The sequence below is a fragment of the Notechis scutatus genome, chromosome 4 (genome assembly GCF_049901735.1).
Source record: "Notechis scutatus isolate UNSWTSFEM ecotype Mainland chromosome 4, rNotScu1.2, whole genome shotgun sequence".
Taxonomy (NCBI): domain Eukaryota; kingdom Metazoa; phylum Chordata; class Lepidosauria; order Squamata; family Elapidae; genus Notechis; species Notechis scutatus.
In genome coordinates, this window is record NC_142012.1 from 27,858,682 (window position 1) to 27,882,751 (window position 24,070).

A 24,070-nucleotide genomic window follows, 5' to 3' on the forward strand; every position below is an offset into this window, starting at 1 on the left:
GACAATAGCATGAATAACTATGAGCAGGATCCTCTGTCCGAGAAAGGTCAAAACTAGGGGCTTGAAGATGTGCAAAAGGCTTTCTTACATAGACAATGTTTTGCTAACTTTACAAAGAACTCTGTCTACCTCCTCGGGATTAAAGGCACAGATTCATGCTACCTCAGTCATTTCTCTTCCAGCCAGCATTCATCTTTGAACAGTTACGAGTGATTTTATCCTCCACATAACTTGAAAACTCCTCACAGTAATCAGCAGGTGTTTTTTTCCCCTGGGTAATTTTAAACAAGACAAGACAATGTCTTTGCAGTGCAAATGGAGAAATATGGATGGTTTTACTGTCTACAGTATAAGCTTGATACTGGGATATTAAGGAAATGTCTGCTTATGACTTACACCCAACTTTATTTGTAAAGCATCATACTTAATTATCTGTAGAACAATGCCTCTGGTTGCTAGGTTCACATATGATGCAACATATGAACCAGATGGCAAGTGAATTTGGCATTAAGTAGCAGTAGCCAGAAGATGGAGCCTCAAGGACCTGGTAGCTGGATCCCAGATAATGGCAAAACACTGGAAACAAGGAATGGTTCTTAGAAGATCAGTCCTCTTCCTGGGAGGGTGGCCTGCTCCATCTCATACTACATGTCTTCCTGCCTGCCTTTGTGGACATCTTAATTTTTAGCTGCTCTGCCAGATTTAAAATATCCCTGGGCTGTAGCAGCATAAACTGTTTTGATAGAGTAGATGTGGTCTTACATTCTTAATAGTAGTATTCTGATGTATGATCATTATTATATGTAAACTATTTATATCCTGATTTTCTGGCCCAAGAGCCTTGGAGAAACATCTAAAATTGTTAGAGGTATGAAAGTTGAATATTTTTATTGGATTTTGCATTATTATTATTATTATTATTATTATTATTATTATTATTATTATTATTATTATTATTTATTAATTTAATGTTCAATTCGATTCACAGTCTGGGACTGGTAAAAACCTAACAGTTAAAGTCCTAATCAAAGACCAAACAGCTATTAAGGTAGTGTCTGAGTATATAGTCAGTTCCAAGTAGGATGTTGGGTTGTTGTTGTTTTTTTGCAAAATCAGGAAATTCAAGTCTAATTTTATTATCTCTTCTCTTCATTAAACATCAAACTCAATCAACTGAACATTTAAAAATGTATCACAAATATTACTGACTGGCACTGAAGGTTGCTGCCAGCATCCTAAGTATCAACCAAGTATCTTCTTGAAATGTACAATGTTCCAAGTAGCAGTTTTTTATAGTTCTGCTGGTGTTATTATAGGAAATTGCAATTTTTTGATGTATTTTACAAAATTCTTGGACATGGTACCAAGTGCCCCGATGACAATGGGTATCATTATTACATGTTTCATCCATAATTGCATAGTTTCAATGGGAAGGCAGTGATATTTCATGATTTTCTTTCAGTTCTTTTTCTTCAACTCAGTAATTGGTATTATTATTGGTATTGGTATTGTTTATTGTTATCATCATCGTCATCATCATTCAACATTGTAATAAGAATTTGTTCTTTGAATAGCCTCTGTATGCTGGAAAGTTGTTGTCTGTGTTAAAATATATGCCCCAGAAATATGGGCCTGATGCCTTCTTCAATTTCCCAGGAAAAAGTGCTGCAGTAAGTAATTTTATCTATCATGTTTGTTTTTTAAAATCTTTGTTTTGTAAGGTACTTGGTCTTTTTTTTCTTGAAGTCTTAAATATAATATCATAGCTTAAAGAAAAGTAATTCAAATCTTTCTGTGCCAGTTTTGGAAACTGGGATATATATACATGAAGATAATGTTTAATAAGCTTTATAACAGTTGACTACAAGCAAATCTGATACATATTTTTTAAAAGAGACATCTATTAAATTTATAAACTCAGCTTAAAACAAATTAAAAGGAGTTGTCACAGATTTTGATATCATGGGTTGAAGCGAGAAGTGGTTTGCTTGAATAAATACTCAAGCAGTTTCATAACTCACATCATTTCTTATATCTTATTTATGCATTTGTTGTTTTTTAAGTAGTCCTCCAGATCTATTTGTAAATCCAATATTTCCATCTCTTTCTTGGAGGCTATAATTTTAAGATCCCCAATAATACATTTTCTGTTTTATTCAAAGAAACTTGATTCTCTTCAGCACTTTTTGATTGCAATATAGGGTTAAGTACTCTTATAGTTCTTGAGTCCACAAATCATAAATTTCCTTTAACATAGCCATCTGGTAGTTAACTTTCAAAGCCTTCTTATCAGCAACTTAAAAACACAGAAGCTCTTTCCCACAGGAGAGGATATTTTTAGTTAACTTCCACATCTTCTTTAAATCAAATCATCCAAATTCTTCACATTTAAAAACTTTCCAAAGGAAAATATAGTCATCTTTTAGCTGCATATTAGAGAAAAATAAAAAAATTTCAAAGCTGCAAATCGGTACTTCTCTTTCTTTATAAATAGATTAAAGAGGGAATCACATAGCAAATACGAAGTTTGCACTTCTGAAGGGTTTTCAGTCTTCAAGAGATAATAAAAATTAAATTAAATTCCAGCATGATTACAAAAGTGAGGCTAGGTCAAAATTTGAGTCCTTAGAAAAGGCTATATATAGATCTCAAGATCTATCTTTACTGCAGAGAGAATTATAAGCAGTCTGGATCTTATATTTTGGCTGCAATGTCCTGTACAAAATGCAGAGCATCCATTCATCCACTTCGCTGGAAGTATCTCATATGATTCAATTGTTAACACTCAATATTTCTATCACTGTACTGGTATAAATCACTGCTATCCTTTCTGATCTTATATTTGAAATTATTTCACATTTATTTATATTAAAACATCAAAAAAGCAAAACACAAAGAAAAATATTGCTTTTGCCTACAAAAAATGGATGTTAACTTACAGCAAAGATTGAAATGAAAATAAGGATATTTATTAAAACATATTTTAAAGTTTTTTTTTTAAAAAAAACAAGTTTCATTTATGAAAATCCATTGCTTTTTTTAGGCTATTGCCTTACCTCCTATAGCAAAGTGGCCATACCAGAATGGATTTACCTTTCATACTTGGTTAAGAATGGATCCTGTAAATAATATTAATGTAGACAAAGATAAGCCTTACTTATATTGGTAAGTATATATGCATTTTATATATTTATATATTTACTATATATTTTGTGGTGCTCTCTGAGCTTGCTTGTTTTCTTGCAGACATTTTGTTACCCTAACTAGGTAACATCATTAGTGCTAGTCCTAGTACTTTATTGGCACTATATATTGTATTATAAATATGTATATAAATATATCCTGATATATTTACTATTGTTGCAATATATTTGCTTGTAAAATTGACATTCATCAATACATGTAAATAAATATAAGTGTAATAATTTTATTTATTTGTTTCAGTTTTAGAACAAGTAAAGGGCTTGGTTACTCTGCCCATTTTGTGGGAGGCTGTTTGGTTGTGACATCAATTAAATCAAAAGGAAAAGGTTTCCAGCACTGTGTGAAATTTGATTTCAAGCCGCAAAAGGTATGTGTCATTCATGGGTTTGTTTTGGATGATCCAGTCACTGGCAAACAGCCCAGTAGCTATTGTTTTCATGCTCAAAGGACTTATTCCTTCACAGGTAGCACTTAAATTCAAGTAACATGAAGTATCAATCCTACTCTTATACCTCATTTAACCTACATCCCAGATAACTTTCCTATAAGCCGAATTTACAGTGTTTTCGGTCTTTTAGTTTTAGTCCACCTCAGTTTCTGCTTTTATTTCTTTTATTTTATTGTTTGCTCCTTTAAGAGGTATAGAGATTTTTCCCTCCTCTCTATAACAGCTTTAACATTCATAATTTCTTTACACAATATTTTCCTAATCTACTACCTCCTCTAATATAAGGTTTCATCATTCTTAGAGATTTCAGATGGTGACTCATTTAGAAGTAAACTTCAACTTTTGTCTCAAAGTGTAGATTGCTTCTGTTTTTCTAGTAACTTTTTGCTTTAGCTTTTTTTGTTTTTGTACTTTTTATCCACTCCATGGTGACTCGGTTCTTTTCCATTTTCATTGGGAACTGTGAATTGTGCTTTATTTATTTGACCTTCATGCTCTAGGCTCAAATAAAATAGTTTCTTCTCCAACACATTCCATACTTGGTGCCAAAAGCCATTCAGCTATTCAGTAGTCCAATTATCAGCAACATGGCTTCTGCTTCTGTCTGAATTCTATTTATTATTCTATTTATCAACTAGTAAGTAGATGGAGAACACACTGAGATTCCTGATTCTTTTAGAACAGTTATGAATCCACTGTACAGGAAATAATTTATATCTTCCAGAAGTTTGGATTCTTTCCAAAACACCAGACAAGGGAAAAACTCTGCTTTTTTTCAATTTGTTACAGCTGGACTTATATGTGAAAGAAGAGCTCTCACTTTCCATACTCTGTTTGGTGTAAACTTTCTTCAACATTATGTTTAATCTACAATTAATAAAATGTATAATAGGTATTTCTGAATTTGAACATTATTGATCATTGGCATTAGCGGTTTTAGGTTGATATTTATTTTCATAATTGCAATATATATACACACACACACACACACACACACATCGAAAATTCTAATATAAAATTCTATAATAATTTAAAAGGAACAAGTTTAAGATGTCTAATTCTGTAATTACTAGTTGTTTGAAAATCAGTTCAGGAATTTATTCACTTTCTTTGTTGTAGCCAGAAAGATAAAATGAAAGACAGATAAACCTCGACTTACAGCAGTTCATTTAGTGACTGTTCAATGTTACAATGGCACTGAAAAAGGTGACCTATGTGACCGTTTTTCATACTTATGACCATTGCAGCATCCTTATGTCATGTGACCAAAATTCAGATGCTTGGCAATGGCAACTAATTCATATTTATGACGGTTGCAGTGTCCCAGGATCAGGTAATCCCCTTTTGCAGCCTTCTGACAAGCAAATAAATGGGGAAACTAGATGCACTTACAACCATATTACTAACTTAACAACTGCAGTGATTCACTTAACAACTGTGGTAAGAAAGGTTGTAAAATGGGGCAAAACCTACCTAACAAATGTCTCACTTACCAACAGAAATTTTGGGCTCAATTGTGGTCGTAAGTTCAGGACTACCTGTAGAAGCAGTCATAGATTAAAAAAACAGAAGAACAGAATGCAGAATGCAAAACACATTCTCAATAGCAAAAATTAAGTAATGTTATTACTTAAAAAATAAGGCTATTAAATGGATGACTGTCAGTGAAAGAACAATATAGCAACAATGCATTTTCTGTTCACTATGTGCAGACTGACTAATTTTCAGCTGACAGTCTAATTCATCTACATTTCCTTATATAGTGGTACATGGTTACTATTGTTCATATCTATAATCGCTGGAAGAATAGTGAACTCAGATGTTATGTGAATGGAGAACTAGCATCATATGGAGAGATAACATGGTTTGTCAATGCCAGTGATGTAAGTGATTCACTTTATCAGTTATTTACAGGAGATATTGTATGTCTTTTCTGTCTTATGTTGCTTATGTTAAAGTTGAAAATGAAAAATGGAAATTGACTATTCTCTTAATTTTTGCGCTAAACAATAATTTGAAGCAGAGATCTTGAGTATTGACCCAGATTTTTTTTTCATTTATAAATATAAGTAGGCCTGTCACAATTTTACGGCGTTGTTAGTGTGAAATAATATGGATATCTCGTTGAGATGCTATTAAACGTGGGATGCAAATCTAACAAATAAATAAATATTGGCCTTTAGGGTTAATTGACCTTGATCTAGATAAAAGATTTCCTGATATTTTGCTGGCAATTGTGGCTGTCATCTTCAGAGAAAAGGGGGTCTGCTAGGCCCTATTTTTCAGTATTTGCACTGTTTGTTAAAGGCTTCGGAGCACAGTTCAGAATGGTGCTTATGATGAACCCTTTAGAGTAGAAGAAACACTACATTGTTTTAAAGAATTCAGTCAACCCTGTCAGAGACGAGGGACCTCATGGTTCAGAAGGCTGGCATTTTGGTGGCAAGCTTTCTCAGAGATGATCTCAATGCTTTGAATATCTTGATCACTTGGTGCCTTACTCTTCATGTTGTGAAAACAATTTTACTTTGGGGGTTGGTCTAACTGGAATGGGTAACTGGAATATCATTGTTTCTTCTTATTTATATATTTTCTTAGGTAGCCTTTTATTCCGGGTGGTATGGTGATAACTATAATGTTTTAATAAAGTATTCTGTTTTGTTGTATGGACTATTTTTACATTGGTCAGAGTACTAATGTAAGCATTATATCCTGCACTGAAATAAATAAAATAAAAGCAATAAACGGAAAAAATACATATTTTTTTCTTATTCACATTTATTTCCTTAGTTTGTCATATGCATTGCTTCAGTTGTAACTGAACTCTTCTTTTTATATCTTTAGCAATATTTATAAATTAAATATAGGATAAAAGTTCTATATTTTCTCTTTGTCCAATCTGTGACACTTGGAGAATGAATGAATGAATGAATGAATGAATATGTAAAAATAGTCTTACCAACTAAGTAAATAAATATGGATGAGAAATAATTTATGTGATTTTTTTTCTTTATTGCTATTGTTAATTAAATTATGTCAGTACTACGTATACTACTCACATCTCTACTCTGATCAATGTAAAAACAATCCATATAACAAAAACATCACAATCACTACCGTACCACCTGGAGTAAAATGCTACCTAAGAAAATATCCTAAGAAAAAACCTCATCTGTAAAAAACAATAACAAATGAAATTCTGACTTCATTAAAATTTATTTTAAGGAAGCTATGTTCACAACTCCAGTGACTTTACTCATCCCAAATACATATACAAGAAAAAGAAAAAGAAAGAATGGAAGATATTTTATCATGTATATAGTCTTCACTTTCAAAAACAAATTAAACATTGACTAGATTTTTAAATTTACTTTCTTAGACATTTGACAAATGTTTCCTGGGCTCTTCAGAAACAGCAGATGCCAATCGAGTGTTTTGTGGGCAGATGACAGCTGTTTATCTTTTCAGTGAAGCTCTCAATGCTGCTCAGATCTTTGCGATTTATCAACTTGGTCTGGGATACAAAGTATGTATAGTCCTAACAGGATTTTGGTGGAACTAAGAAAACTTTAATTTTATGCTGGATTGATTTTAAAATTATAACAGCATCCCTGTTAAATGATGAGTGTGTTTTTAAATATTCTGATTTCCATTTACTTTATGCAGAATATAATAAATATTACTAATTTAAATTTATTACTAATTTATCCTCAAAAATGAAGGATATGACCCTCTTGTGCCTCAGCTAAGCTCCAAGGATAGAGTTCAAGCATTATAAACCATGGCTTGATGTTGACTCTGTATGTTTGTATGTGTCAATTTTAAATGTAAATGTCTGTACTTCATATACATGTTCCCAACTTACAACCATTATGGAACATGACTATTATGATTGTAAATCATGACAGTCATTAAATGAAACACCCATGTGAACACCTTGCATCAATTCCTGCTCTCCCTATTGTGGTTGTGAGCAGCAATTGCCTCAGGTGGGGAAGCACAGGCACAGACACTCATTGCTTCACTTCTCCGGTTCACATGTGGCCTGCCCTGGGCCTTCCAGGGCTTTCTCTGCATCACTGGGTCCTCACTGGTCATAATCCTACCTCACACCTTACTGGATCCCATACCTTCCTCTCCTTCCTCCATCATGGCTCGATCTATTTACCTTTTCTATAGATTTCCCTGTAGAAGTAGCTACTCTGCCACACAGCCTTCCTATATAGAGGCTGCATAGTGCCATCACAGAAGGGAACACCCTTTTGGAGGCAGACACAATGAAGTGGACCAAGCCATGACAGTATGGGGAGGAAGGTGTGGGGCCTAGCAGGATGGGAAGCAGCAGGCCTAAGACCTGTGGGGACTAGCAGAGTCGGAGGAGGGGAAAGATAGGTGGGGAATCCTGCTGCAGCATACCTGTGATTGATATAAGGGCAGGCAGATTGTCATGTACCTGAATTTTGTTCACATGACTGCAGGGATGCTGCAGTGGCTGCAACTTCAGGCAGGGGTTGTATGTTCTTTCATTTATACCATTGTAATTTTGATCAGTAGCTGAAAGAACGGTCCTAAATCCGGGCTGCTTGTACTCCTGAACAAAACAAAATTATAAAACATAACAAAATTGTTTTGCTCTTCAACTTTTCCAATAAACAGCATTCAAATATATTTTCTCCCATCCTTATCCCTTTTTTTTACAAATAAGCAATGCCAAGATATAAATGTAGAATTTCTTTTTAAAAATATTGTTTATTGTTGTTTTTACTCATTAATGCATCTCACACATGTATAGTTGAATCATCCTAAACTACCTACATGTGAAACTTTGCATTCCAATTGCATTCAGGTTAAATATTATCTTTCTTTTAATCTTTCCTTTTAGGGAACTTTTAAGTTCAAGGGAGAAAGTGATCTGTTCCTAGCTGATCATCATAAACAATTATTATATGATGGAAAACTGTCTAATGCTATTGCCTTTACATACAACCCAAGGGCTACCGATGCACAGCTCTGCCTAGAATCATCACCCAAGGATAATCCTTCTATCTTTGTACATTCACCACATGCCCTCATGTTACAGGTATTTTGGTGTGTCTGATTTCAGGTTCATAGGGAGATGTACTTGATTTCCCCCCCCCCCCGGTGTGTTTTGATCTTTTAGTGTGTTCTTCAAAAGATTTAAGGTTTATGGCTTGATCCTTTCAACGCATAGCCTGTTTTCAGACCAGATGTGAATGATTAGTGATGTGCAATCATAAGCTCTCAGGCCCTTGTATTTTCTTCAAGCTAAACATATCCTTTGCTTTAAGGCCTGATAGAAGCTCTGCTCTCATCCTTATTTTAAAGGCTTTTATTTAGATTTCCTGTATAGAACACAACTGTGGTCTTTCACAATGTGTATGACCTTAGCAGGGCACTATAATGTAAATAATGAAAAGATCTTACTGAAACTCTTTTGATACATTGAAACCTAAAAGTAACAATAGCGGGGAAAAAGAACCACATTTAATATGTTCAAATTTGACATTACAGGATGTGAAAGCAGTCATAACCCATTCTATCCAAGGTGCAATGCATTCTATTGGAGGAGTGCAGGTGTTATTTCCTCTATTTGCACAGCTGGACTATAGGCAATATTCCTTGGATGAGCCTGACACAACTCTTTGGTAAGAAGAATCTTTATTCTCACTTCAAACTGCCTTTTCATTTTGATGGTCTAAATGTCAGAGAAACTATTGTATTCTAATAGTAAAAAGTAGTAACTCTTAGTGATAACTCTGTAGCAACGGCACTAATTTTGGAAATGTTTGTGATGATAAAGTAAGTTGAAAATACAATGCATGTTAAAAGATATAAATGTATCTGAAGTGAAAATACATGAGAACATGTTTAGCTTTTGGGGGGGGAATGGGAGTGGGAATTATCCCCAAGTAATGCAATTATATTGCAGCGTGGAGAACATTATTTATATTTTCAAGGTTAGAGCATGTTAAATCTGTTATGGAGAGAAGACCTTGAGATGAAGTCAGATTATTGACACTAAGTCTTCTACACAAATGTGTACATCATTCAGTAGCTATGTAATTTATGGAGTCAGGGAGGGGGAGATATGAAAAATTCCTCAGGGATGAATTCCTTTCTGTCAAAAGGTATACAGGGTTATTTTTTACAGAGCTGCTGGTTCTGGCCAAGGAGAGTTTATCTTCCTGACTCCAGTACTTGATTAGTAAAAAATGTCTTATATGTACAAACTACTATAGGATTGTCAAAAACAGTGGGTGTGTTTCTAGGAAAAGCTAATTATTCTGCAGCAATTGCCTTCTAAATGCTTTTAGAATTTAAATGCAATAGCTTTCAAAAGCAAATGGTACTTTTGGTTATTGTACATTAATATTTTTAATGAGACACATTCTGGACTAGAACACCTAATTTACCCAGTAAATTATGCAGCAATGTACATTATTTGCTTTGGCTGCAGTAACAATATAAATATAAATTAAAGCTATAACATTTGATTTTGATTCAAATATCATGGTATTTTATCATCTAAATGAAAATGTTATATTAGAAATAACAGACATTTATTTTCTTCATCCTTCTGATTGTTTTTATTAAACTACCTGTTTTTCTAAAGTAATTGCCAATGTTGGTACCAAAGCACAACCTTTTTGTTTACCTCAAATATTTTAATTAGCCAAAGTTACCTGGTTTTGTACTTGGTTCCTTCCATTTTTGTGGTATTATTTCTTGACTGAATTTTGTACAATAAACATAGTCATAATTTTCTAAATTGCTCAGCTGTCAGGCTAAAGAGTTGTTTAAAATAATATTTGCATGTATTTTTTTTTCTAAATGGCATACTTTTAATTCCGTATAGTTTAAAGCCCTAATACTGGAAAATGAACTATATTTCATGACAAAAAGAAAAAGAAAAAAGAAATCTATAGAACTTAGTTCTAATCTGCAATCTGTATGTGTTCTGATCCTCTAGACTTGCTTTGCAGTGTAATGTGTTTTAAACATAGCTTACTCTCTTACTCTCAGAACCAGTTTGTCAGGTACATTATAGACTGGATTATGTATTGCTTGCAATAATGAAGCTTCCTGCTACTATTGAATATTTCTTCAAGGAGGAACATCAATGTTTATATTCCTTCTAGTCATCACTCTTTGGGATTGCTATAGGGTGATAGTGGTTACTTGGCAAAGATGCGGTAAATTATGCAATTGCAGTAATTGTATTTCAAACTATAAAAATATGTACTCTGCTGAATTGAGAAGAATGACCCAGTATCAATCAATCAACAAAAATGTGCTACTCCAAACCCTAAATATGCTAATTTTTAATATGCTGCATCAATGCAATATGTTTTTCAGTTCTATTTTACTGGCTTTCATTATGGAATTGCTGAAGAACTCAGTTGCTATGCAAGAACAAATGCTTTCTTGTAAGGGCTTCCTTGTAATAGGATACAGTCTTGAAAAGGTAAAGAAAATTTAAATGTTTTTTTCTTTGCATTTTTTAAAAATATTTTGGCTATGTTCATCATTACTTAAGTGTATTTTTCCTTCTGCAGTCTTCCAAAGCACACATTAACAGAACTGTCTTAGACCTTTGCCTTGCCTTTGCTAAATATCTGAGCAATTTGCATAATGGAGCCCCCTTGCTGAAGCAGCTCTGTGATCATATTCTCCTTAACCCTGTAATATGGATTTATACTCCAGCCAAGGTAAGATGCATTCCATTTGTGAACAGAGCATAAAAAGACTCGATTTTTCTTTTAGTACTAATGTGATATACAGATTCCATAATTTAGATTTATTTCCCCTCTCCTGTGTTAAAAGATATACAGTATTTTGGAGAAGCATAACATGAACTAAGAGACCCAGTTTGGTGTAGTAGTTAAGCAGCCAGAAACCAGGGAAGTTCTAGTCTTGCCTTGAGCAAAAAGCCCAAGTGATCTTGGACCATTTACTTTCTCTCAGCCCTAAGAAGGAGGCAATAGCAAACTATTATTGAAAAAAACTTGCCAGGAGAACTGCAGGCAGTTGTCAGGCGCAGTGGTGGGATTCAAAATTGTGGGTGTGGCTTAGTGGGCATGGCTTGGCTTGGTGGGTGTGGCAGGTGAAGGATACTGTAAAATCTCTATTCCCAACCCACTCCAGGGGAAGGATACTGCAAAATCCCCATTCCCTCCCCATTCCTGGGGGAAGGTTATTGCAAAATCCAATTCCCTCCCCATCCCACTAACCTGCTTTCCAGCTCTGTTCTCCTGTGCAGGGCAACAAAAGAAGACCCAGCCAATCAGCTAGGACTTGGAGGCAGAGAATAGATAGGGGCGGGGCCAGTCAGAGGTGGTATTTGCTGGTTTTCCGAACTACTCAAAATTTCCGCTACCAGTTCTGCAGAACTGGTCAGAACCTGCTGAATACCACCTCTGGTCAGGCAGTCTCCAAGGATCAGGCACAATTGAACAGAAGGGGGGAAAAGTGAATTAACTATACAAATTAATGAAAAATGTTTCACTTGTGAAACTGTTTTGAGTGCACAGCTGTTTCAGGTGTTTCATGCTTAAACAAAAGTACATTGGTCTGAGTGTTTTGTTTCCAATAAGTAATTACTAATTTATTACTACTAAATTGAACATTTTTGATAGTCTTATTATTAAAGAAATTCTTTCATTAAGAATTTTCCCATTTGGCTTGTTGAAGCAAGCTAATGTGTATGACCCTCTCCTTCTTACAGTACTTAAGTGAAAAAGAAAACTAGATATCTTAAACTTTTCACTTTTACTTTTTAGTATATGGCTTGGAATATTCTGAGGTTTACTCCAATGAAATAGAACTTTTGAACTGTTTCAGATTTTATTCTGTGGAAAGCAGATCAGAGAATGAGCTTTGGTGGGTTTCTTGGTTTTGAACTCAAAACCCCAATTGTTTTGTTTTGTACATAAGCCCAATATAGACATAATGCAATGATATATCACAATATCAAACCTCTGAAAATCTTTGCAAATGTTATAAATTATATCTATTGGTATTGATTCCAGATAAATAAATGTATAAATAGAGCTTTGGGAGTGCTCATTTCCTTGCCTTTATTTAATTTCCCTAATATATATAAACTTAGTTATTCTCCTTTGTTTTTGTTTTTAATTGGATGATACAGGTTCAATTGATGTTGTACACTTACTTGTCCACTGAATTCATTGGCATAGCAAATATATATAATGCAATTAGACGAGTTGGTACAGTTCTATTGGCAATGCATACCTTGAAGTATTACTATTGGGTAGTTAATCCTCAAGACCGTAGTGGAATTACTCCTAAAGGTTTAGGTATGTATTTATTTTCTTGCTTTACAACAAAAACACAACATTTGGAACTATGAATAAGTTAGATGCTGAAATGACACAATATTTTAAATATTTATGGAATTTAAGTGTAATGTGTGTGATACTGGGTGATCTGTATTCTTTTAAAACTCTAGTGTCATATTCCATTTGTTTGTGTGTGTGTGTGTGTGTGTATGTCTGTGTGCAAGTGTGTATATGTATGTATGTATATGTATATGGAATTACTCTTATAGTTAGATACATGCAAAACATATGCAAAAAAATCTGGAAATACACATAAAATATTGCAACGGATAAGAAATTCACATGGAATTTGCAGTATGCATTTCTGCTAAAGAGAGCCAGTGTGGTATGGTACTTAGGGGAGTCCTATTCCACCTTAGGCATGAAGCCAGCTGGGTGAACGCTGAATCAGACACTAGTAGGAAGCGGGCAATGCCAAACCACTTCACAAATATTTACCAAGAAAACTGCAGGGATTAGTCTAGGCATTCGACAGGAGTTAACATTGACTCAAAGGAGTCCAAAGGGGTTGAAAACCAGTTAAAAATAAATACAAATATTATCTCATTTCGTAGTTCTTTTGCTGTTGTAATTATGTCATTGTAAACCTTCAGGATCTCTTACTAACTTTTACCTGGATTCACTCTTTAGCCTAACATATTTAGTTGGGTTTTGGCTTAGGACAGGGATGTCAAACTGGCGGCCCATGGGCCAGATGCATCACACGCAGGCCACACCCACCCCTGCTCTGTGAAGGGAAAAAACATCACAAAACATTATGTAATGGCAACGTGACACTGCGCGTTTGACACCCGTGGCTTAGGAAGTTCTGCAAACCGAAGCACTGTGAATTATATAAATATTATTTGTGGCTTAGCACAGCATCACCTGGGTGACTAGACCAGCCATCCCCACTTAGCCCAAACCACCTCACAGGGTTGTTGTCGGGAAATTAGAAGGGGGAAAGTGTGTTTGACATATTCATTGTCTTGAGTTATTTGTAAAAATAAAGGTGGGATAGTAATACAACAAAAAATATTGCTACTTATGGTATATGCACAACTTGGAATGCACAGTTACAACAAACCATGACTTAGTATTCCTTCTGTAAGTAAAGGTACATGACCAAGGCTGCCAAGGGATATTGCCTATTTGAGATATGACCAAGAGACTGGAGGTGGTTTGCAATATTCAGAAGGAAAAATCTCAATAGCAAAAAATATTTTGGTCAGCAAGGAAGATAATTCTCTGGGATTGGTGATGTTAAAAGAAAGAGGGGATGAACCTGGTTTAAGCACAAAAGAGGACACAAGGAGCTGTTCCAAAAATTAGAAAAAAGGAGGTCAGAATAGTTTTTCCCTAGGAAATATAGATACGTGTCATATTTCTGACACACAGCTTTCCACTGAAAAGGATTGAAGCAATCCATTGCTTAAGTTGGATGAAAACATTGTAGCTTAAACATTTGATTTGAGTTTTGTTAAGATATTAACCTGATTAAAGCAAATTAATAATGATTGAAATATTCCATGTGTTCAAAATAATGTTTTCTTTAATATGCAGCACAAAAAATTAGGAGTTAATGTAATTGCATAGTAATAATCACAGACTTTAAGTACATGATGTAATATAATGTATCTTTCATATTAAGATGGACCTCGGCCTAATCAGAAAGAAATTCTTTCTCTGCGAGCCTGTTTACTGATGTTTATTAAGCAATTGGTGACAAAGGTAAGAAATCTTAAAATTGAGATTGTATTGTTCAGTTTTATTTTCTTACAGAGCTATTTGCCCTGCTTATTGTTTTCTAAAATCGTTAAGATGCTAATGGAAGGGAACTCAACTTCTAGGAATCATCATTCCAATTCAAATGGATTGCAGTGGGGGGGCTTCCTGCTTTAGAGTGTGTACCTTATATTTCTGATGACTGAACATTTGCTGTAGGAAGTACAGACTCTGAATGATTAAGGTGAAGAAGGTGCAGCCCTTTAAATGTCCATGTCTCACTAGAGCTGCTTTCTTCAATTAATAATTGTTCTCTGTGTAACATAGAAAACTGACCGCAGAAAAAGACCCATCAAGTGGTCCATCAAGTCTGCCCTTTCAGGTTTTTTTAATTTGTTTTATTTTTTATTTTTTGTCAGATGATGCATAAGTGTTTATCCTGTGTTTAAATTCAGTTACTGGTGATTGACTACCTTTGCTGGAAGTTGGTTCCATGCTTCCACTACTCTTTCTATGAAGTAATACGTTCAAACACTACTTTTGAACTTCCCTCCTGTCAGTTTGGGGTTATGCCCCCATGTTCTTGGTTTTTGCTTAATATTGAAAATACTGCCTTTTATATTGATATAGTATAAAAAAGAAGGTTAACCAAGCTGTGAATCCAATGTTGTAATCAAACTGATGTCTACATAAAGTACATAAACCATGCTGATGGCAAAGTTCAAGCCATCCATCCTGTCCTATTTCTTCCTTTTGTTTTCTGTCCCTCTTTCACTGTTGTCCTTGTCATGTTACTTGACTGAAAAAAGCTAAGTTAATAAAGCTCCCCAAAGATAAGTGCAAATAACTGAAGGAGGCTTAGACTTTCTCCAGCTGAAAAAAAAGTAGAAACCTTATAGGACAAATGTTTAAAAAATATTTTCAGAGCTTGAAATTGGTACAATATTTGATTTTGCTTTAAAAATGCTTGAAGCCTTATAGCATGCTCAGTATTTCTTATTTCTGACTCTAAAGCAAGCCATGTTAATAGATCTATATGATTATATCATGTTTAGTTAAGAATATTGTCTCTTCTGGTATCAATTATATATCCTGGAAAAATGAAAAACTTTTTTCACTATAGTTTGAGACTTGTATGTAGACATTCATTTATCTATTCATTTGTTAAATTTATATAGCCATCCATCTCACAAACAAATGACTCTGGATGGTGTTCTTGGTGTCTTTTTAATTAAAAATAAAGATATTTTGCTTCTAATAGTTGATTCTATTTGAATTATTTAGCAAATTAGTCAGAAGACCACTTTAAATTCATAAAAACAATGATGAGAATGTTTAAAGCTAGTTTTATATTGAAACATACAATTTGTTTATCTGGTTTGATAACTGGCAGTGACTCTGTGGGGTTCTCGGCTATGGTTATTCCAAATTAATTGAAAGACTATACTTGGGAGCTCCTTCAGGCAACCATAAGCTCTGTTATTGAGTCACAGTCCTCTTTTATTGGGTAAGCTGTATTGTAATTGATATAGGTCCCCTTTAAATAAATGGCCAAGAGTATGAGATCTAAAGCAGGGACTGGCTCCACGGAGAGAGGTTTTTCTGTGGACTGGAGGGGCGTGGTTTTGTGTGCTGTCTGTATCCCACAGATGCGGCTTCGCTCATTTGTGTGACCTGATTTCTGGCATGATGTGGACTGGTGCCAATCTATAGACCGGGAATTGGGGAGCCCTGATCTAAAGCAGGGGTCGCCAACCTTTTGGACCTGAGGGACCACCAAACTCATAATTTTAAATCCCGTGGACCACTAATATGAATTTTGACTGATGGTGGCTTGCTGACATTAGTGGGAGAGAGAGAGAGAGATCCGATCTAACCTTGGAGGGCTGGTGGTGATATTCTCTCTCTCTCTCTCTCTCTCTCTCTCTCTCCCTCTCCCTCTCCCTCTCCCTCTCCCTCTCCCTCTCCCTCTCTCTCACACACACAAAGACACACAAACAGAGGTCCCTCACACACCCTCATTTCAGGGATATATATAGATATATGTATGTATGTATGTATATGTATATATTTATACACACACACACACACACACACACACACACACACACACACACACACACACACCATGTTTCTCCAACAATACAGCCCCCCCAATAGGAAGACCCAGCATGTTTTCTAGGCATAAAATGAAATTAAGCCCCTCCCCCCAAATGTAGGCCTAGTTTAAAACATGCGAAATTGGGGGGGGGAAGGCGGGGGGGAACTTGCCATTAGGAGTGCCCAGCGGGCAGCTACGCCTCACCATCAGCTGCTCCTAACACCATGGTGGAGCACAGAGGGCTCCCTTACCCGGATCAGCAGGTGGGCGGTGTCGGCGTGGATGTCCGGTAGCATTTCACCCGCTTCTCAGGCCTCCGTAGCTTCCACAGTTCCCACCAGTGCTGGCGCCTCTCTCGCAGCGCTGTCTCCAACAACAGTGTCTGAGTCGTTCCCACTTTTCCCCCGTCCCCGTAGCAACAGGGAAAAAAAACATTTTGAGGTACCTGGGAGAGCCGCGCACTGCATTTTGGTTTAATCCCGAGCGGCTGGGTGGGCGTGAGAATAGCTGAGTGAGCATCTCTGCTGCTGCCACCCTTGGTGCTCCAGCCTCAGGCTCTGCAAGTTTGCAAAAGTCCCGGTGCGCAGCCCGTTCCTGCATTCCAAGCACCCAGGCCGAGCTGCAGCTGTCCCTCTCTCGCAAAGCCCAATCTCCAATAACAGCGGCGGCAGCAGCAGGAACCGTGGAAGCGTTTCAGCCGCTTCTTGGGTGGGGGAGCCACCTCCGTAACTTCCACGGTTCCCGCTGTTGCTGCCACTGTTATTGGAGACAGCGCTGGCGAGAGAGGGATAGCTGCAGCTCGGCCTGGGTGCTTGGAATGCAGGAATGGGCTGTGCACTGGGACTTTTGCAAACTTGCAGAGCCCGAGGCTGGAGCAAGAGTACCAGCACCAGCACCAAGGGTAGCAGCAGCAGAGATGCTCACTTGGCTCTTCTCACGCCCACCCAGCCACTCAGGATTAAACCAAAACGCAGCACATGGCGCTCCCAGGTACCTCAAAATGTTTTTTTTCCCTGTTGTTACAGGGACGGGGGAAAAGCGGGAGCGACTCAGACGCTGTTGTTGGAGACGGCGCTGGTGCATAATTCACCCCAGAAAAGACGTCCTAGCCGTTTTTTCGGGGCTCAAAAAAAAAAAAAAAAGGCCTGGCCTTATTTTGTGAGAAGCATGGTATATGAATAAAGAACGATCTGTCTGCAGAGACCCTGGGAATCCCCACCCCATTTTCCTACTGATCGATCATTCTTTACTGTCTCCAGTTCCATTCTCAGAGGGAGAGAGAGAATTTAGCCTTCATGCAAGGAAAGCAGCAGAAGTCTTTTTTTCTCTCCCCCAAACTCCACTAGAAATGAGTCTTTGCCGATGCAGCCTCTTGGAGCAGGATGTCTTGCAGGGTCCCAAAGACTCATTTCTGGCAGAGTTTGGGGGAGAGAGAAAAAGACTTTTGCTGCTTTCCTTGCACGCAGCCAAAAGCAGAAGAAGAAAGAAATGGAAAAAAAACAGCCCGGTGGCCAGGCGAGGCACGTGGGGCGAGTTCTCCCCCTCCACCCTTTCCCCTCACTACCTTGTATTATTCGCAATGCAAGTGACGAAAGCCTTGTGTTCCCGCGACCATGCAGGCGGCACAGCCTTGTGTTCCCGCACATCCTGGATTAATTGTTTTGGGGGGTGCTTTGGGGATGACATTTCTCTGCGGACCACCAAAATTTTCTCGTGGACCACCATTGGTCCCTGACCCACTGGTTGGCGACCATTGATCTAAAGGATCAATATATGGGAATGTATGGAATTTATGTGTCGTACACATAGTCATAGGGACCTGTAATATTAAAACTAATACTAATACTAACTAAAACATGAAGTCATGTATTAATGAATTCAAAATATTTCACTAGAATTTATGTTAGAGGGTGACCTGTTTTTTCTGCTTTTAAATACACTACTTGAATTACATTTCTCTTGATTATCTTTTAAGGACTATGGAGTGAAAGAAGATGAACTCCAGGGCATTCTGAATTATCTTCTTACCATTCATGAGGTAAACTAAGTTCCAAGAAGCTTTTGAATAAAATATCCTACCATCCAATAACATTGAAATAAGAAAAACATATATAACATTGATTGAATCTACAGATATGATTTAAAACCCTTATCTTGAAGTTCTTTTGTGCAACAGGATTCTATAGGGATTTTTCAATTCATTTCATCAAACTGGAATATCGGGAGGGGGGACAGAGAAAAGAACAAATCATGAAGCTGTACCCACGAAGGATTTTTTCCATGAAAAATAATAATACCATTTTAAATAAAGTATTTCTGGATAGATGTGAAAAATGTTCAGTCTGCAATAAGACGAGTCCTTAAAATGTTTGTTTGTTTTAAATTTATACAATCTATCCACAATTGGCACTTTTTTCATTGTATTTTGGTTAAAATGTGAGGATCTGCTTATTTATAGATGGGTTGATTCATGATTATGCACCATCTATATGGATATTTTAAAAAAGTATTGCTACATATATTCCCTGATCAGCTTGTTCATGCATAAGCTGAACACAGTTTTGAGGCTTGTTTTTCAGGCAAGCCATGTAAAATTCTTGGCTTGTCTGCAAGTATATTCCAAAAGCAGTAAGTACACGTTCTATGTGCATTAAGATTCAAAACACTGATGGTGATATCTTGGAGCTTCAAAAAACTAAATATAGTTTGTTTTATTTTATTTTATCTATAATAATACAAATGTTTGCTGCATAATATTGCAGACTTAAGAATGGTCAATAAGAATGACAAAAAGTCTTGATAATGGATGCTGCAATACCTGGAGATAGCAGAGGGGGAAAGAAAGAATATCACAAAATATAAAGTATTAGATTTATGCATTTGGTAACATAGTTACTTCCCTATTTCCCCAAAAATATGACCTACACTGAAAGTAAGTCCTAGCTTGATTTTTACATGTGCGCCCAATATAAGCCCTACCCCCAAAATAAGCCCTAATCAAGGTCCAGAGTGAGTGGAGGGATAAAAATTAAGCTAGGGTGGGGATGGGGGTGGTGGAACTGCCTTTGGACAGTTGTAGCCAGGCCTCGAATACCCCAACACCTGCCTTGCTGGCCCATTTCTTCTGCAGCTGGCAAGGCTGGCAGAAGGTTTTCCTGAAGGCCTCTGTAGCTGATAACAAAGCTCCGGATCAATCTGGAGTTCTGTTATTGGCTGCAGAAGCCTTCAGGAAAGCCTTGCCGGCCACAGTAGAAGTTCCTGAAGGCCTCTCACAGCGAAAAAGAGGCCGGGGGCAAGGTTAGTCAGTGGATGACATTCCCCGAAAATAAGACCTGGTGCCTTTTTTTGGTGGCAAAAAAATATAAGACAGGGTCTTCTTTTCGGGGAAACACAGTATTTGATTTTGTAAAAATATGTGGACTCTTTTGTATATCAATTGCTAGTTTAGGACTGAAGTCTGAAACAGTTTAGCAACATATTGTTTTATGTTTTTGTATATAGGACATGTCTTAATTGGTGGTTTTAGTGTTAGGAATCTAAAATAAAAAACAGCCAAAGCTGTTATTTGAATAACAGTTTCCCTGCCACACTAAATTGCTTCTGAGTGTCTCTACTTCTGAAACTCGCATTTATAGCATGGAATAAATGATTGTTTTGTTTAAAATATATTAAAACTTTCATGGGCCAATGGATCTATTTCCTTGGTTCTAATATGGCCTACTTTTATATAGTTACTTTTTTTAGTACTGGGAGCAGGGATAACTTTGTTTGTTTCTTACGTTTGTATAGATCTGAGTTAAGTTTTTTTTTTTAATTTAGGCTGTCAGTTTTTCCTTACTACTTCTTCCTTTGGCTTTTATGACTGTCATCATGAAATTTCATAAGTATCCTTTACATCTTTCTTATGAATATCATTACATGAATACTATAATATGAAGCTGCATTTTTATTCCTTAAAAATTATACAGCCACCCATCTTGCTTTGATGATTCTGGATGGCTAAGAATAAGTTACAACTATAACAATAAAACCCAAAAAGTTAGAAAAATAAATACCACAACATTACAGATGGTCCTTGACCAATGATTTTTCACTTAACACCAAAGTTACTATGGACTAAAAAAAATATGACGTATCTCAGAACTTGCAACATCTTAGAACTTATGACTGCTGCACCACCCCTGCAGTGACACAATCACATTCTGAGAGTTTGGCAACTTGTGTCTGGTTGCAACATCCCACAGTCATGTGATCACATTTTATAATGATTTTGCCAGAAACTGGCAAAGCCAACCATTGGATAAAAGCAGATTCACACTTAAGACCATACAATTCATGTAAGAATGAGGTTGATTTGCTTACCAACTTAATGCCTGCTGTAAAAATGGTTGTAACATTGAGTATGGTAATGTGGTGCCTCAATTTATGACTGCAACTTTCAACTAAAACTCCAATCCCAATTTTGGTCATAATTTGAGTACTATCTATAATGTAGACAAGTTCTCAAAATTTTCATCTTCATTCAGCTTACAGCTGAATTTACCTGTTATCTTGACCCAATATCTGAAGGAATAGCAAAGATTTTAAAGCTTTTTGGAAGGCCCAAAGTGTATGGGGCCTGCTTAGTTTTGGAAAGAATAGAGCAAGTAATTAGGCAAGCTTTGTGTTAGAAAAAGCACCTCTTCTGGTTCCCACTAGAATACTGCTTCAAGAAAACAGCTTGGAACATGCTCACTCTGTTAGTCCTGGTAGGACTGAAAATATCACAAATGTGTCTCAAGCATCTTCCATTCTCTCTAATCCTAACTTTAACAAATGCTTATTACTATGGCCATCAACGAAGAAAACACTATATGTGAAACACTTTTCTCGTGGGTCTGATGCATCATGCGTTGGCCACGCACACCCCCGGTTTAGCAAAGGGGGGAAAAGTCATGATATGTCACATGATGCCATGAGTTTGACATGCTTGGTCTATAATGACAGAAGAGGAATATAGTAGTAATTCACAAATTATCAGTATCAGCTTTAACATGAGTTTCTTTATATTTAGGATGAAAATTTAATGGATGTTTTGCAATTGCTTGTTGCTCTCATGTCTGAGCACCCCAGTTCTATGATTCCTGCTTTTGATCAGAGGAATGGGTTACGGTAAGAAATAACTTTCAATAGAAATAACAATAATCAGTTGAATTTTTTGGTTGTCTAGTCAGATAAATGTCTTTTGTTACATATTAATGTGGGGTTACTTTGTATAAAACATCCAGTTACGTATACATTAACGGGCATGCATAAGTGCACAATCGTGCCTACCATCCCTGTCCTATTGTCCCAAATTATTAGTTCCTATTTCTTGTATTTAAACTTTATTCTTGTTTCTGTTGTAGTGTAAGCTTTTGACAAATAAATAAATAAATAAATAAAAATATGTTTTGTTAACTGATTGATATCCAAGAATATAATTTGAAACAATAATTCTAACTACCTTTATTGTTTGAAATTCAAAACTTATCAAAAAAATCAGATCAGGTAACATGGTGACCCTGTTTAAAACTGTCACAAGTCGGACCTATAACTGAAATTGTAGGCTCAATTATGGTTGTAAATTGAGGGCTACCTTTATTTCTTTCCTCCACTTTTTTGAATGCTGTTATATATGACTAGCAAGGGATACATGTCAAATGTTAGTTAACGTAGCTTTCTCTCAAAATTCACACAATTTGTGTTCTCTCAAAAAGACTGATATATTCAATCCATAACTTGGAATATAGACACTTCATAAATATTTACCTAAGATTGTAAACTGGACAAAGAGATAGAAAAAGGTTGAAAATATATGGTTTCTCCAGTTTGTGTTCTCTATATATTTCAAAAACTATGTTTTGAAAAATATTTTCTATTATTTTCAATAAATATTTGTGTTAAGATACTGAATTTAGTAGCTGGAATAGTAAGGTGAACAATAGGCCAGAACACACAATAGTAGCTGATTAGTTAGAGAGTCCTGCTGACTCATGCATGCTGCAATCTATGCTATGATTGGTTGCTGTAAGTATAAAGGGGGAGTTTCCCTTTTTCCCCTCGTTTTTTCTTCTTCTGCTTGTTCTTTATCCTGGTTTACTTCATGATATTCCTCATTATCTGTTTATTCTTCCTTTTCTGGATAATGACAAAGACTGTTGTAAATTTAAATATATTTATATAAAAGGCTGCAAGTTTCTGTCAGTGTCTCTGATTTCATCTAGACAGCTGCTGCGCAATTCCTTGATAATTTGCATTTGTCCATTTTGAACAAATATTTCCCTGTCTTTCTTGTTTGTGACCTTTTCCTATATAAATTCTCTTTTCCATTAATAGTAGTGGGATTTGAGTTAAACATGGATATTTTCCCCATTCCGATTCAATGGGGATAAATATCTCAGTAATATGCTGGATTGTTTTAACTATCACTGTGTACAATGATTATTATTCTCTAAGTGTAGCTTGATTGTTGCCTAAATAAACTATTTTAGTCATTTACATTAAATTTTTTTTTTTTTTTTTTAGTGTTATCTACAAGCTTCTTGCTTCCAAAAGTGAAGGAATCAGAGTACAAGCACTGAAGGTGATGGGCTACTTTTTAAAGCATCTGGCACCCAAGTAAGTATTAGACGGAAACAATAATAAATCATAAAAACATCTAACTCCTTAAATATTATTTTTCTGGATTATTTTCTATAAATAGTCCTTGACGTACAACCACAATTAGGGCTGGAATGTTGGTCACTAAGCAATGCAATCATTAAGCAATGCAAGTCATCACATGACCAGACCAAATTTTACGGTCATGGTACATTGGTTGTTTAGTGAATTGCATGGTGTTAAATGAATTGGTTAAGTGAATCCAGCTTTCCCAATTCATTTGCTTGTCAGAACCTGGCTAGGAAGGTTGCAAATCATGATTGTGTGACCACAAGATACTGTAACTATCATAAATGCAAATCACTTGCCAAGTGCCTGTATTCAAATCGTGATTGTGTGACCACAAGATACTGCAACTATCATAAATGCAAACCACTTGCCAAGTGCCTGTATTACGATCATGTGACTGTGGGGCTGGTACGATGGTCATATCTTTGAAGACAGCCATAAGTCCCTTTTCTTCAGCCCATTGTAACTTTAAACCAATGTTAAATTAACGGTCATAGTTGAAGGATTACCTGTAATCTATATACAGTATATAAAAACGAAATA

The 24,070-nt window shown here is 36.1% G+C and overlaps 1 protein-coding gene across 5 annotated transcripts in view; it reads left to right on the top strand.

The window, feature by feature from the left end:
• The window catches only part of LRBA (LPS responsive beige-like anchor protein), a 351,486-nt gene that overhangs the window by 22,857 nt on the left and 304,559 nt on the right, over nucleotides 1-24,070 (top strand). For all 5 annotated transcript variants that reach the window (XM_087963037.1, XM_026668758.2, XM_026668760.2 and 2 more), the window contains exons 5-18: nucleotides 1,575-1,670; nucleotides 3,044-3,165; nucleotides 3,445-3,571; nucleotides 5,416-5,535; nucleotides 7,032-7,178; nucleotides 8,535-8,732; nucleotides 9,185-9,318; nucleotides 11,030-11,138; nucleotides 11,230-11,382; nucleotides 12,822-12,990; nucleotides 14,663-14,742; nucleotides 18,813-18,875; nucleotides 21,891-21,988; nucleotides 23,384-23,476. In XM_087963037.1, the coding sequence (XP_087819163.1) occupies nucleotides 1,575-1,670; nucleotides 3,044-3,165; nucleotides 3,445-3,571; nucleotides 5,416-5,535; nucleotides 7,032-7,178; nucleotides 8,535-8,732; nucleotides 9,185-9,318; nucleotides 11,030-11,138; nucleotides 11,230-11,382; nucleotides 12,822-12,990; nucleotides 14,663-14,742; nucleotides 18,813-18,875; nucleotides 21,891-21,988; nucleotides 23,384-23,476 (1,709 nt within the window). The remainder of the gene's footprint in view (nucleotides 1-1,574; nucleotides 1,671-3,043; nucleotides 3,166-3,444; nucleotides 3,572-5,415; nucleotides 5,536-7,031; nucleotides 7,179-8,534; nucleotides 8,733-9,184; nucleotides 9,319-11,029; nucleotides 11,139-11,229; nucleotides 11,383-12,821; nucleotides 12,991-14,662; nucleotides 14,743-18,812; nucleotides 18,876-21,890; nucleotides 21,989-23,383; nucleotides 23,477-24,070) is intronic.